Below are 15,937 nucleotides of genomic sequence, written 5' to 3' on the forward strand. Positions count from 1 at the left end.
TTCTGACAATTTGTCGGGTTGTTACCCTTATACACATTCCCCATTTCTATTCTCAAAGGTATTGCTTCCAAGTCAACATTCGTAAAGTAAACCATTATAGGTCAAAGAACGGTCTTCAACACAGAGCCTTAGCTCACACCGAACAGCAAGCTATATAAGGGTCACAAAAAAACATTTGTTAAACCATTCAAATGGGAAACCCAATGGTCTAATCTATATAAAAAATGAGAAACGAAAAACACTTATGAACCACATCAACAAACGAGAACTACTGAATGCATTGCATTCTTGTGTTCTTCTATGTGTCATACATTTACTTACGATTTTGCATGTGAACAAAAAAACATGTGCGCGATAAATAATAACTTTTAAAATATAGAATAATAAAGAAACGTGGTTTAACCTTGAGGGTTTCGCTACAAATGAGACAACTATGAGTAGCCAAAAGAGTGTAAAAGGACGTTTATTTGGATAACTATTGTGACTGTTGATTTATAACATGTATTGCGAGGGAAAAAGTTTTCATGGATTTAAGAAAAAAAGTACTTAAAATTCGTTGTGATTTTGAAAAAGTGGTTTTGCGAAAGTTCGGGTACACTTAGCTTAAAGAAAATATGTATTTTCGTAGTGCATTAGGCCTATAGAAAATTTAATTTGAACATTAGTATTAAACACTCGTGATTCACTTAGACCCGAGAATTCCAAGAATAATGGTATACCATAATTAAAAATGAATATACAGTATATGTTGCCGTATGGCCTTCAACAAAGTGTAAGATGAAAGAACGTCCAGGAAACCAAACGAGCTTGTTTAAAAATAAAATAAGCAAAACAAAAATGACAGACAAATAACTTTGTGAATAGTATATGTATAACGTCTATTTTAGCTTTCGTTTGTCGCGTATTTTATATGCAATGTGCCTGGTACAAATTTAATTAGAAAACCAACGGGTCCTTTCTACATTAAAACTTTTATATTAATCGAATTCATAATCTGACACGTCAACCTATTTATAAACGTTATGTTGTGCAGTGTTATGACACAAAAGAAATACCGCTGAGATCTATACATTGGAGTCACCCACTATAATTAAATAAATAATTATGCATATATATCTTTTATTCAAATACGGAAGTATAACAATTTAAATTGCATGTATAGTGTACTTAAAGTCTTTTTTAACGGTTTGAGACGATTACACAATTGTCAACTTTAAAGAGGACATATTTTTAAACAAAAGAAGTTCATCTTAGATTCAAATCTGTTTTTAACTTGATATGGCTTGAAAGGTGTGTTTATATTTTGAAAGAGATGAATAGACCGGGAAGCCCAATTGGAGGTTTGTTATTGAAATTTAATTGCTTTTTCGCGGAAACGTTCATGTATTTGCATTGCCGGTATTTTCAGACTTTTAATTTTTAGTGGGGACATACAGCAGTGCATAAATGCAGTAAAGGATAATAAATAACTGCATGAAATATTATAATATGATCATATGTGATATCGGGTTTCTGTATAATAGTGAAATTTTAAACGTAATGTGAACAGATTTAAATGTATTCAGAATATTTAAGATTAATTTATCAGTGAAAATTGGATTGGACGTTAGCATTAGAACTTGCAATTGGATTACAGATTTTATATTCTTTCAAGAAGTTTACAGTTGTACAGAAGCTGTCATCACTTACAATACTTGCACTTGTCGATAACACACTGTGCAACTTGCCGATTACACACTGTTCAATTGTGTTTTTACATTGGAATCGAAATAAAAACGTTATTCAAGTGTTTTAAACAAGAGACCTGTAACAAAATAATGGAACGTTACAGCAGGCGTCTTTCCAGTGTTGAGGACATTTTTAAAATACCCGACATGAGTACAGTTTTTCAGGTTATGAAGGACTTTGGTATAGATCGAAAAGGAATAAAAAATAAAAACGACGCTATGAACCGTGTTGTCGAATACTGGAGATTACAAAACATAACACAGGACAATGACAAGGTTAGTATAGATAGATATAAGAAGTTTTGGTATGAGTGCCAATGAGACAACTCTCCATCTAAGTCATAATATGTAAAGGTAAACCATTATAGGTCAAAGTACGTGTACGGTCTTCACACGGAACATTCAATTTGGCTCACACTGAACAACAAGCGTGAAGGGCTCCAAAATGACTAGTGTAAAACCATTCAAACGGGAAAACCGACGGTCTAATCTATATATAAAACGAGAAACACTTATAAACCACATCAACAAACGACAACTACTGAACATCAGATTCATGATGCATACTGTCATCAGGGTCAAAGTAGATGTTTTCTTTCATTCATGAAGTAGGCACATGGTTTTGCCTTATTATTTTGAAATTTCAATTCTCGTTTAAAAAAAACGTATCTTTATGTTTTCTTCTTATTTACGAGTATTTATTTTTCGACGCATCTCGTCGTAATTCGCTTGTGTAGTCAAATGAGGGGCGAAAAATGCCGTAGAGACATTCAAACTCCTAGATCGAAAAAAAAACTGACAACGCCATGTCTAAAAAAGTCAAACAGACAAATTATAGTAAACAAGACACAACATAGACAACTAAAGACTTAGCAAGACGCACCCCATTAAAAACTGGGGATGATCTCATATCTTCAAAAAAATACCATTCTGCTAACACAAACATTGTATATGTAAGTCTTTCATTACCTGTATCTTTAACAGACGAACTTTAAAATCAAATGAGTAATCTCGTCCTAAATGTGCATGAATATTTGCCAATGGACCATCAATTATTCAATCAATCAACCAAATGAGTAATCAACTTAAAATATATTCAATAATATAAATACTTCTTTTTTACAAATATAGATGCAGCATGATTTAACTGATATTTTGCAAGCTGAGGAAGAAAATCGAAGAGTGTTAACAGAAAAATGCGAAGACGTTGACAATTTTCTCCTGAAATTACCAAAGAATCATGAAGCTGATTTAGAAAACTTCATTCCTGGAATCAAGCACAGACTTGTAACAATGAAAAGCAAATTGAGGTCAACTGAATGTCCAATACTTGTTACAGGTATGGTTAAAATCGTATTGTTATCTGGTGTAGTCTCGTTCTGAAAATGCTTGTAATATTTGCTACTGATCGCTCAACAAAGAAGAGCTTCCTCATGGTTTTATTTGTTATGGGATTACTTGGCCGTTTTAATAGTGATTATTTTATTACCAGACCATACATTTCGATATTCTATGTCTGTATTTGATATGATTATTGTATTATCTTTCTAAAAAATAGAAATAATGATTAAGTGATTATATTGGCAAAAAAATTGTGATTATGTGATTACTTTGACACAATTTTGAGGAACCTCAAGGAGCAACGACACATCAATTTATTTTGTTCGTTTTAACAATTAAAAAAATCTTCTATTTTTCCCCATTGTTCCTCTTGAAAGTACTATAAAACCAAGGAGGTAATATGTAACCTCCTTGATAAAACTATGTGTATAGTAATACGCAACAAAGATTCTGTTTTCAGATCCTGTAATGAATAGATCTTATATTTCAATATTACATAATTCCTTTATTACACAATTCACTAAAAAAAACTTGACGGTAGATCATCTAGTTTAAAAGTATAAAATTTTATTATAGTTATATTTGCGGTGTTGACAAGTTGATTTTAGCTCATACAAAATGAGGCCCCTCATAGAGTGGCCGAGTAATCAGATAATCACAAATGTTTTGCTTATATAATCACATAATCATCCCAAAAAAATTAAACAAGATAATAACCACAGTCCCACATTATAAAATAATAATAAAAAAAAAATTATTTGGTCTCGTAATTAAAAATCACAAACTAGTAATAAAAAAACTCCATAAGGAGGCTCCAGAATGCGTTAAAATTCTAGGTATGACATTATGGGTTAATGTAAAAAATATTCTCTATAAACCAAAAATTAACAATAGTGTATTATATTTTTTTTTTCTCACATGTACCTGAATATGATCATTTACAAAACATTTTTAATACATTTTGAATCATTTTCTTCCCCTGGCTCTTTTAATGTATGGTCTGATACATCATGTATAAACGTTATGTAACTTAAACTTTCAATATGTTTATAATAGTGCGTGGTCTGATACATGTATACACTTTATGTAATTTATATTTTCTATAGGTTTATAATATTTCATGTGGTCTGATACAGATATAGACGTTGCATGAATTAATTTGTTTTAGATATCATCTAAAAACATAATATATATATATATATATATATATACATGTTTGAATATATACGAGACAGCTCGGAATTTTAGTTAATTCTTTTGAATAAATCATTATAATCCTCTTTTTTTCATTTTTAAGGAGAAACAAACTCGGGCAAAAGCAGTTTTATCAACCTCATTCTGGGCCATGATCTGTTACCAGTTGGTTGTCTTCCTACCACAAGAACTGTTTGTGAAATAAAGGGATCCAGGACAAATGAACGAATTGCAATAATTCATCGAAAAATTGTCAAAAATGAACGTCGGCATGCACCAGAGATTCTCGATCTTTCAGAATCGGTTACTTTTGAAAAGTTTCAACATCTTGTAACAGAAATTGATACAACGACTGGGGAATCTGTTTATGACAAAATTGAAATATTTTGGCCAAGCCAACGGAAAAAGGTACAAATATAAATTAACCTTCGTTTTTTATTTAAATTTAAAAACAAGAAACAAACAAAATATCTCCCTACTATAATTTCCAATACACGAAGAGAGAAAGGATTGCTTGATTGCTTGATTGATTTTTGTTGTTTTAACACCACTTTTAAGCGCCACATTTGGGCTATTTCGTGGCGTATAGTTTTTATAGGTTGAGGAAGCCGGATTGCCCGGAGAAAACCAACGACCTTCGAGAGAAAAAAACCAAATCGAATGTAATATATATATGTACATTGTATGCTTGGACAGGAGAAAAAGACTGGCTATAATAAAATAATTAATTGATAAAACTAAATTGTAAAATTATATAGTGAAACTATTTTGTATTCGCTGTAAAGGTATACGACTAAGAGAAAACAATTAGAACAATTGACGTATTACCAAAACATTATTTAGAGAGCCGCGTGTTTGTGCATGGTCTTCAAATATGGACAACAATCAAAATCAAACGAATAGTTTATGATATATTGTGGATAGTTTTAACTTATTTTTACTTAAGTTTTATTCATCATGTTGAAAATACTCTAAAATCATAGTTATTAGTTTTAAAAATACAGTATTTCAAGGTATCGTTGGATTTTTAAGAACATGTATATATATTTTGTGCAATGTGTCTCATTAGCCAAATGATATGGCTGGGTATTGATTGTTCTATGTATGTTTTTATATTGTTGTATGATATGTATGTCAATCAATATGTGACACAATAATAAAATAGATTATTATTATTAAACCAAAACAAAGAAATAATCCGACAACATCAAATTCCTAATATACGCTGCGTCTAAAAATACCATCGAAAGTTATTTTGACGTGTATGATATCACGCTTTCTCTACGATAAGAAATTAATTGCTTAAACAAACAAATATTTACAGGCAGGTGTAATACTAATTGACACACCTGGGGTCGGTGAAAATAGAAATGTTGTACCATTGATCGAAAAGTATGCATCTAAAGTGTCTGGATTTATATACATCATCAATAGTTCATCTGCTGGAGGCTTACAGAAAAGGGTACGTAGTCGTGAATAAATTACAGGACACAAATATATCTGGATAGCAGTGGTGTAGCCGGGCAAAATTGGGTAGGACTTATCTCATATGATAAATATATTTAGTTGGGTAACCGGGCGTTAATGGCATATAACATTGATGTATTTAGTGGTTTAGCCGGGTATACATAGATAAGGATAATCTCATATATACAATCTAATTAAAAACCGATCTCTCATTGCTCCGGTTTTCTGATATGTCGCGTTGGAGATCTAACGAAACCCGCTTTGAGGTCATATGTGAGTGACCTCGTAGGTGTGTCTTTTTCGACCAATGAAAATGAGTCCTCCACGATCTTGAAAGTTTATTGTAAGGTTAAGGGATGTAACTCATTTTATTTACGAAGAAATCGTCAGTCCAAATAATTCATAAACTTTTTTGATTGGCTTATTAATATGTCGTCAACTTATTTGCATATCATAATAAATTCATAACTTCCAGTTCACTCACATGTGACCACAAAGCGGGTTTCGTTAGATCTCCCACGCGACATATATCAGAAAACGGGAGCAATGAGAGATCGATTTTTAATTAGATTGTCATATATACAATTGAAGTATTTAGTGGTGTAACCGCTTAAAAATAGATGCTTTTGTTCATAATGAGATTAGGCGGATAGTCAGTGGCGGATCCAGAACTTATCATAAAGGGGGAGGTGTGCGCTCACTCCAGGCGTGCTTCCCTATATAATCAACCAAATGATTCACATATTTATAAGGGGGCCTCCTGGATCCGCCAATGAGTGTGTATAACTTACATTTTAAAATGTCGTGGATACTACAGCAAGTAAGACTACAAAAGTTACAGAGTTGTATTTTGTGTCCCAATATTTTGAAATCGACTCCCCCATTGAATTAAAGCCATTTCACAAACATGTGCGCGCGTATTATTTCAACTTCTCACTTGCATATAGTCTGTCGATTGTTTGCGATAGTTTTTCGGGTATGATTAAAGAGATATAGATGCATGGTTAACACAATATTGAAACAGATATTTGACCATTTTTTAAATTTACAGGTTCGCCAATTTTTGCGCTCGACATCGTCTATTTGTGACCAAGAATTTTCAACAGATGCTGCTATGTTTGTCTTCAACAAATGGGACACTGTACCGGAAATTGATCAATCTGAACTTACAAAGACAACCTTGTCACAACTAAAGAAATTATTTCCAGGAATACAGAAGGACCAGCTATTTTACATTTCGGCAACAGAGGTATAGTCCGGAAGTCAAATTTGCCCTTTTCGAAGACTTTTCAAAAAGTTTTAATAAATGTAAACGATCCGTTTCCCCGTGATTGTTAATTATGTTGTCTATGAAGTATGAATAGAGTTGAGAGAAATAAAAAGTGCCTATTAAATGACAATAAAAAGAGAATAGAGAATAATTGGGTGTTCAAATATAAAGAAGAGGGTAGAAAATGGTAAGAATAGAGAACACAGACATGAAAAATAAAGAAATGAGGAACCCCTATATATCCTGACCCTCATTTATTTGTTACGGGTACCGTATAATACGGACGATATACATTTTTAGTAAGCAGCTAATAAATTTAAAGGTACTTTACATATATGATTCCTATAATGAAATAAACAGAGTGATTGATATAAGAAGCTGTGGTATGAGTGCCAATGAGACAACTCTCCATCCAAGTCACAATTTGTAAAAGTAAACCATTATACTAGTAGGTCAAAGTATGGCCTTCAACACGGACCCGTTGCTCATACCGAACAGCAAGCTATATAGAGCCCCAAAAATGACGAGTGTGAAACCATTTTATAGTTCTTTTATATTAATACGACAATAATTATTTACGAGTATTATGGATATAGGAAACTGTAAGAGAGAAGTGAAACGCATATATAAGCTATAGGTTGAAATTTGATAAACAAAAAAAAATGGTTGAATAATCAGAATAATTTTCTCTTTCCATTTTCCAAATCTAGTCATTAAAGGTATCAAGACATGGCGACGAACCAGAAGACTTCACAGCTATAACCGATGGACTTGTAAAAGTCATGCCATCATGTTTGAAAAATGGCTTTAATATACATTATTGGTAAGAATCCCGTACTGCAATAGTTATCTTTTAAAACAGTGTACACTCATGGCGCTGTGTTTCTGTAGTCAAAAGATCCAAAGGGCTTTTGGAAAAAGCTGTGGTCGGTTTCACAAAAAAACTTAGACTAAGATTGGTCTTAAGTCATGACTTTTGCCTATACTTGGTTTTGAAAAAAATTGTTTGAAGTTAATGCTTAATTTTATAAAATTACCGACTTGTGTATTTTATGTAATCCATCATAGCTATAAACAAGAATGTGTCCCTAGTACATGGATGTCCCGTTCGCTCTATCATTTTCTATGCTCAATGGTCCGTCAAAATGGGGGGAAATCTCTAATTTGGCATTAAATTAAGAAAGATAATACCATAGGAACATTTGTACTAAGTTTCAAGTTGATTGGACTTCAACTTCATCAAAAACTACATCGACCAAAAACTTTAACCTGAAGCGGGACAGTCGGACGAACGGACGAACGGTACGACGGACGAACGAACGAACGAACGAACGGACGCACAGACCAGAAAAAATAATGCCCATAAATAGGGCATAAAAAATTGCATTCCGTTAAATATTACTACATAAGACATGTAACATTTTATCTTTCAGTTTTTTATCACAAGTGATCAAAAGAGTTCTATATTCCTTAAAACTTGCTAGACATATGGATTCGAAAGGTCTGGACGAAAAACGGAAAATGCAAGAAAATTTGAAAACTGGAATTCAGCTTCTAGAAACTAACACACACACAGCAATTAAAAATTTACGTCTCCAGCTTAAAAACGAGGCAAAGCTTTTAAATAGTAAAGTCCAAGGATTTTTAAGCTCTTCATGGTTAGATGGGGGAATTGATGAATGGAGCAAAGAGGAGTGCCCGGATGTTCTTGGTAATTGGCGAAAGGTTGCAGAGGAGGCATCAGAACAGATTATACAGAAATTTAAATCACAGATTGATTTTTGGGAACGATCAGAAGGCATTGTTAAAAGTGTTAAGGAAAAGATTAGTGAACAACTTCGACAAGATTTTGAGTTAATGGAAGACAGAATTAAAGAACTGGAAGGTAGGTGAAAAGAGGGAAAAGGTATTTTGATATGTATGAGTACTTATGCTTAACATGTTTTAGGACTAATCATCACCGAAAACTCATGCCATGGATTTTTATAGCTTATTACGTATACGGTATGGATTTTTCTCAATTTTGAAGACCATACGGCGACTCCACAATTGATTTCATCTCCGCCCTTGTTATCTTCAGTTGTTGATAATTGGCTCATTGGCAATTATACAATACCTCCTTATTTTCAGTTTGATAAGAATATTAAGAAAGCTAAAACTGTTTAAGGTTTTGTGATCACGAGTAGTCAAAATAGACAAATAGATGGAACAGCCAAATCAGTGGTGTAACCTCAGCTCTATCAAACTTGCGATAAAACAGTCCGGTCTTGAGTAAGCTTGAACTATTTGCCACTTGACTTTCAGCAGGATACAATAAAGCAATATAAAATGGTGTTTCGGGCTTTGGGAGATAGTATATCTTTTATCTTTTTGTTTATTGTGGGTTTTTATTATTATTATTTCAAATGCATGGTTTACCCGTTTAAATGATTTTTCACTAGTAATTTTGGTACCCTTTATAGCTTGTTGTTAGGTGTGAGCCAAGGCTCCGTGTTGAAGACCGTACATTGACCTATAATGGTTTACTTTTATAAATTGTTATTTGGATGGAGAGTTGTCTCATTGGCACTCACACCACATCTTCCTATATCTTTTTACTTATAATTATAAAAATATATATACGTATTTTTAAAGGTTAATATTTGATTTCAGGGGTAATGCTGGGAGGAGATATGAAAGCAGTGAATAACTTTCATACCTCAGTAAAGGCACCTACGAAATCGATTCAACAGTTATTCTCCAGCGCTTCTAGAAATAAAGTTATGAATAGAAAAAGTCTTGGAACTATCGTTTGTCTTGATCAAACACTAGATGTGACCTCCAAACCGGTGAAAAGTTTATTCAAATCTTATAAAAAAGACAATTGTCAACACAAAATGAAAGCGGCATCAAAACTGTTTGTCGAATTGCTGCGAGAAAATGGGAAATTAGAACAAAATGTGAACTTATATTTACAAAGATTCGATTCTAGTATAACGGTACTGGAAGGGAAAATACCACACATATTACAGTCAGATAGACAACTATTTGAAAATTTGAATACCGATCTGTCTCGATCAAAGAAAAATCTTGAGGAATTGTATCCACAAATAATTGTCGAATGTCTGAGATTGCAAGGCGAACTTGACATGTTTTACGTACAAAATCTACGGAAGGAAAATTCCCGATTTCAAGATATTACATGGAATGGGAACGATCTGATTGGTTGTGGAAGTTTTGCCGATGTATGTATGTCCCGTTTAAAAGATAATGAAGATAATTTCCAGGACGTTGCAGTAAAAATGTATAGAACGCCTTTAAAAGCTAATAACGTATCTGATATACTATTGGAAGAGAGAACGTTAAGGTAAGAATAGTGTGTACCCTGGGATTTTCCAAACCTCGTTTTGGATCCGAATGTTGGTCCCAATCTCAAAAAGGATATGCTTTTTCCCCCAATTTCAGCTTTAAAATTCCAAACCGTATCTAAAGCATAGTCGCCAGATTTTGTTGGTGTTGTTACGTGGTATTTTGTTTAAAAATCTCTTGAATCTTGTTTGCAATTCATGCAGTTATTCCTTTTCAGAATGCAGAATTCCTGGGGTTGGGGTTCGGGGTCCCCATACACTAGCAAGTGGCATACCGTATAAACGGACTAAATATATTTTCCCCAATGACAACATTTCCCAAACATGTATTATAATTGCATGGGCCCTGGCCCCGGGCCCCTCCATCTAAGCTTTAGAAAAATCACTGTTAGCTACCGAAAGTAGATTTATTTGTGATTATGTACTTCGGGTATCAGTTGTGTTTAGATAAGTTGATAGTGTTTCTTAGCTCGAATAATAATAGCGCTCCTTACGGTCTTGTCACGTAATATAGCGATCCAAGTGACGAGTCAGTGAAATATAACGACTGGATTATTCGGGTTAAGCGTTTCTAGGAGTAAAGTATACTGATAGTGATAATGCCCCGTAAAAGTCTTGGGCAGCAAACGGTGTACTTTATTTGACAATATCTGACATCAGTCTGTTAATACGATTACATAACCATGTATCCGCTACACTCCCTTCAGGGTAACCATTATGTGCCGTAACCACCAATGGCTCAGTCCATGTGTAGCGGACAAATGACGACGTCATTTAAGAGGGCCCTCATGGGGTTTTTGATTATGTGATTACTTGGCCGTTTTTTTAATGATTATTTGATTATTAAGCCAAATATTTCATGATTATTTGATTACCTAGGACTGTATTTTTAGTTTATGATTATTTGATTACTAAAGATAAGCAAATATTTAATGATTATGTGATTATATTGGCAAAAAAATGGTGATTATGTGATTACTAGGACCCCCCATGAGGGGCCTCATTTAAGACAGAGTATACGATAAGAAATAAACTCTTCATATGTTCCGTCAAACAGCAATCGCCATTGAAACTTATTTTTTTCTATTTTTTTCCATTTTTTTGCGGTTGTTGGTTTTGGAGGTTACTATTTTAAAATTTTATTTTTGTTTTTCAATGTTGTTATCTCGGTTTTAAGATCTATCCGTTGATCATCAGTCTGTATTGCTTATTCTGTTTCAGAGATCTTTCACATGTAAATATTGTGCAATACCACGGTTCTACTATACAGCACCACAAGCGGAGTGACAAGACAGTAATAGTGTTGGCACTTATTATGGAATATTGTTCTGGTACATTGTTGGACAAAGTGATAAATACCGAATTTAAAAACGCGGGAAAATGTCATTCAAATGATCCAGAGTACCACACGTCATTGGATTTATCGTTAAGATATGCTACACAGATATGCGAAGGCCTTAGTTACTTACATTCGAAAAGTCTGGTACATCGGGATCTGAAACTTGCTAACATATTGGTAGGTAAACTTTCATAGGCGGATTCAGGGAAGGGACAGGGGGAAATTTCTAGATTTGCCACTGACTTTATTGGTAAATTAATCAATCGTGTTTACGTATGGTAATGTTATTGTTATGGAGGTTCCTGATTATACAAAGCGCAAGACAGCTGAAATTGGACAGCGCAGAAGCTGAAGATTGAAATTATATTTCTAGAATTATATTTTATATTTGGTTTTACGGTTGGACGTAAGATAACGTTAAATGAGACGTCTTGGAGAAGATGTTACTAAATTGAAAAACTTGTGTCTGACTCATGTGTCCTTTTGTAAGTTTAACTAATATTCAAACGACAAACTAAACGAATACTGAAACAACAATTGCATCAATTTATAAGTTCAGTCCACAGAATTCATTAGTATTCGGATCTATGCAATAAACGTATTATGACATCTTACATTTATATTTGAGGCATGGAAAGCAGTGGCGGATCCAGGGGGGGGGGGGGGGTTCCGGTGGTTGGAACCCCCCTTTTTTGGCCGATCAATGCATTTGAATGGGAGCATATAGTTGGAACCCCCCTTTACTCTGGGTTGGGAACCCCCCTTTTTAAAATGGCTGGATCCGCCACTGGAAAGAACATAACATATCATACATTCTACAAAGCAACTTCAAGTATTAATACGAAAACTCAAGGGAGAAAAAAAAACCACCAAAACTAAGATTTTACCAGTTTAAGAACGTTTTCAATAATCTCTGTTAAGTTGTAGAAATATACAATTGATAATGATATGTAAAAGAACTAATTGACAGCTTCAAATCTGAATCAAATCAAATGCTTTCAATGTCGGAGTTGAGCTAAAATGCTCTCTTTTAATTGCAGGTAACTAAAGAAAATATTGTGAAATTGTCAGACGTTGGTCTGACTAAAGCTGAAATAGACATTACTGCATCTGCTGTTGGTTCTCCCATTTATATGGCACCGGAAGTCCTGAAACAAGATGTATGCTATGACCGGAAGGCAGACATATACAGTTTTGGAATCTTATTGTGGGAAATTTGGTATGGTTACGAAGCGTCCGATTATATGAAATCTTTATTGCGTTCTTCAGTAGAACTCTCTGTCGCGGAGGAAGGACTACGTCCGCCATTAACAATTCATTGTCCGCCACCAGACGACATAAAGAGCGTGATATTAAGATGCTGGCATAATGACCCGGATGTCAGACCCGATGCTAGAAGTTTGGTTTCTTTCTTTGAATCTGTTCTTGAACAGAAAGATGTAGACCTGAACTCATTGTAAATCATAACATATTTTTAAACTTGGTGAGATTTTTGTTTTTAAGTGCGTGATATATGTGTTAGAATATCGACAATCAACAGAATCAGATGTCAACATAAAGAAGACAAGCACCAAGAACAAAATTCAAGAACTAAACTCTGTAAATCGATACCAGGATAAACATTTTTCCAGAATTAAAGTAATTTTTAGGTCTAATTCACTATAAAGTAAATAGTAGCATTAAAGTTTGGAACAGTGTAATATAAAACTTGATCAAACATAATTTATGTTGGTGCATTCTCAATGTTTTTGGTTGTATTTTTTTGTTATGAAGATATAATCCACTAGTCGACGGTACAATTTCTCTTAAATGTATTCCTATATCTCGAACAAATTATACCAAGTTGGACATATTTGCGTGTATCCCGTTTTGCTATCTTAAATATAGTTTAAGTAGCAGATTATAGTATTTAAAAGGAATCTTAAAATCTGGTTACCCTTCCGAAGCACCTTAGATCACCCCAGTTTTTGGTGGGGTTTGTGTTGATCAGTCTTTAGATTTCTATGTTGTGTTTTGTGTACTGTTGTAGTCTGTTTGTCTTTATCATTTTAGCCATGTCAGTTAAATTTCGACTTGTGAGTTTGAATGTCCCAATGGTATCTTCAGCTGTGGTATGATTGCCAATGAGTCAAGTTCTATCCACCGAAATTGAAATGAAGTGGATTTTAACAATTATATAGGTCATCATACGGCCTTCAACAATGAGAAAATCCCATACATAATAGGCGGCTTTAAAAGGCTCCGATATAAAATAAAAATATGGAACAAGTCAATTTTGAAAAAAATGGCAAAAAAACAGGCCTATATAGTCATACCCTATAGGCGGATCAAGAAGGGGGGCTGGGGGCCCGCCCCCCCCCCTTTCGTGGGAAAAACTTGGTCATATAGGAAATCATTGAAGCATGACTGGAGCGGGTCCCCCCCCTTAGGAAAAGTTCTGGATCCGCCACTGTACCCCTTGACACCCCTCATTATTTTTCTCTAGAAGCCCTGGAATAGCCCGACCCCCCTATTTTTTGTCATTTTTTTCAAATTTTGAGCTCTAGTTTCAGATTTTTGAACATAGCGCCTTTCGAAACTTTGCGCAAAGAAGCGCCTGTTTCTCCTCTACAAGACCTATATAGTCATACTCCGTGACACCCCTCATTATTTTTCTCTAGAAGCCCTGGAATAGGCCGACACCCCATTTTTTTGCCATTTTTTTCTTCAAATTTTGAGCTCTAGTTTCAGATTTTTGAACATAGCGCCCTTCGATACCTTGCGCAAAAGAAGCGCCTGTTTCCCCTCTACAAGACCTATATAGTTATACCCCGTGACACCCCTCATAATTTTTCGCTAGAAGCCCTGGAATAGGCCGACACTCTGTTTTTTTGCCATTTTTTTCTTCAAATTTTGAGCTCTAGTTTCAGATTTTTTAACATAGCGCCTTTCGATACCTTGCGCAAAAGAAGCGCCTATTTCTCCTCTACAAAGACCTATATAGTCATACCCGTGACAATCCTCATTATTTTTCTCTAGAAGCCCTGGAATAGCCCGATCGTTTTCTTCATATGTGTATGTTAGTTTAATTAAACAATGACATCAAAGATGCTTTATTTTACAAGGTAGGACTACTTTTACATACGTTCTAAATTGAAGTGGGTGCATTGGTGGTCCTACACCTACAAATAATCCGTTGATAGATACAGAGTTATTGTGGTCCTGAATATTAGCCTAAAAAGAGATGTGACTTGTTTCATCAATGAATGGGATAAAAACCATTTCGAAATTGAATTAAAATTGCTATATTTGGACAGATTTTCTGCCTTTTTGAATAATTTTTGAATTAACGGCCGTTGTTGTCTTACATGTATTCTGTTATTTTTTTTCTCGATATATCGCCTTATTGTTCGCTAGCTTCAGCCTGGTGCCGTAAGGTGACCTATAGTTGTTAATTTGTGTGTCATTTGGTCTCTTGTTGAGAGTTGTCTCATTTACAATCATAACACATCTTATATTTTTTTTATTCAACAATGAGCAAAAATGAATATAAAAACCTTTGATTTTCCAACGCTCTACACTTCTACTCCACATGCATAATGGAAATATTTAATGCATCGTCTTATTATCTTAAGAGCATGTTCAACATAAAATGCGAATCCCAGATACAGTTTCCAGGCTAAGTTTTTTTGTGAAACCGAGTCCTGATCACGATTTCACATGATTTCGATAAGCCATGTCATGCATGTATAGAAAGGTTCCAATACTGATTATATATCTCTATACATGCAAGAACTAATTGTCACCGAGAGGAGTCATAGTCACGGTGTATAATGGTAACGGACTTTTCGGGGTTTTTTCGGCGTTTCTGCACTTATCGGATTCAGCAACGGACTTCTCGCGTTTTTAGATGACAACATTTGGCGTAAGTAGTTATTTCTTTCAACTTGTATTAAAGCAGATTTGACAATTCTAAATAAGCTTGATGTCACGGAATGGGGAAATTATTTATTTTGTTGGATATTTAATCATATATTCATAGGAAGCTACGATTTATTCCAAATTGTTTCCACCAACGTGGTACCTGAACATGGAAACAAACATTGTTCATGAAAAAATGTCCAATTAAAGCGTGTTGTAAGCATGCTGTTTTCTTTTCCAAGTAAATTTTTGGTAATTATTCATTAAATGTAGACATTTTCCCTTTCGGAACTGTTCCATGCACTTTTAAGGTCTTAAATTATGGTTAATTTGGAAAAATTTTGGCACCGGA

General features: G+C 34.2%; 1 protein-coding gene across 1 annotated transcript; it reads left to right on the plus strand.

The window, feature by feature from the left end:
• The first annotated feature begins 1,113 nt into the window (after positions 1-1,113).
• LOC139488687 (uncharacterized) lies at positions 1,114-13,428 on the plus strand. Its single transcript, XM_071274498.1, has 10 exons — positions 1,114-2,003; positions 2,859-3,066; positions 4,366-4,670; positions 5,587-5,724; positions 6,781-6,978; positions 7,710-7,822; positions 8,433-8,884; positions 9,652-10,345; positions 11,568-11,862; positions 12,726-13,428. Exons 1-10 carry the CDS (start codon positions 1,818-1,820, stop codon positions 13,143-13,145), a joined length of 3,009 nt encoding a protein of 1,002 aa, XP_071130599.1. The 5' UTR covers positions 1,114-1,817; the 3' UTR covers positions 13,146-13,428.
• Positions 13,429-15,937: the final 2,509 nt, after the last annotated feature.

Source organism: Mytilus edulis, chromosome 9 (genome assembly GCF_963676685.1).
Source record: "Mytilus edulis chromosome 9, xbMytEdul2.2, whole genome shotgun sequence".
Lineage (NCBI taxonomy): Eukaryota > Metazoa > Mollusca > Bivalvia > Mytilida > Mytilidae > Mytilus > Mytilus edulis.

Coding starts and splice junctions, on each gene's coding strand:
- LOC139488687 (XM_071274498.1), top strand. CDS start 1,818: ATGGAACGTTACAGCAGGCGTCTTTCCAGTGTTGAGGACATTTTTAAA. Junction 8,885..9,651: donor CAGAATTAAAGAACTGGAAG/GTAGGTGAAAAG, acceptor ATTTGATTTCAG/GGGTAATGCTGGGAGGAGAT. Junction 10,346..11,567: donor TTGGAAGAGAGAACGTTAAG/GTAAGAATAGTG, acceptor ATTCTGTTTCAG/AGATCTTTCACATGTAAATA.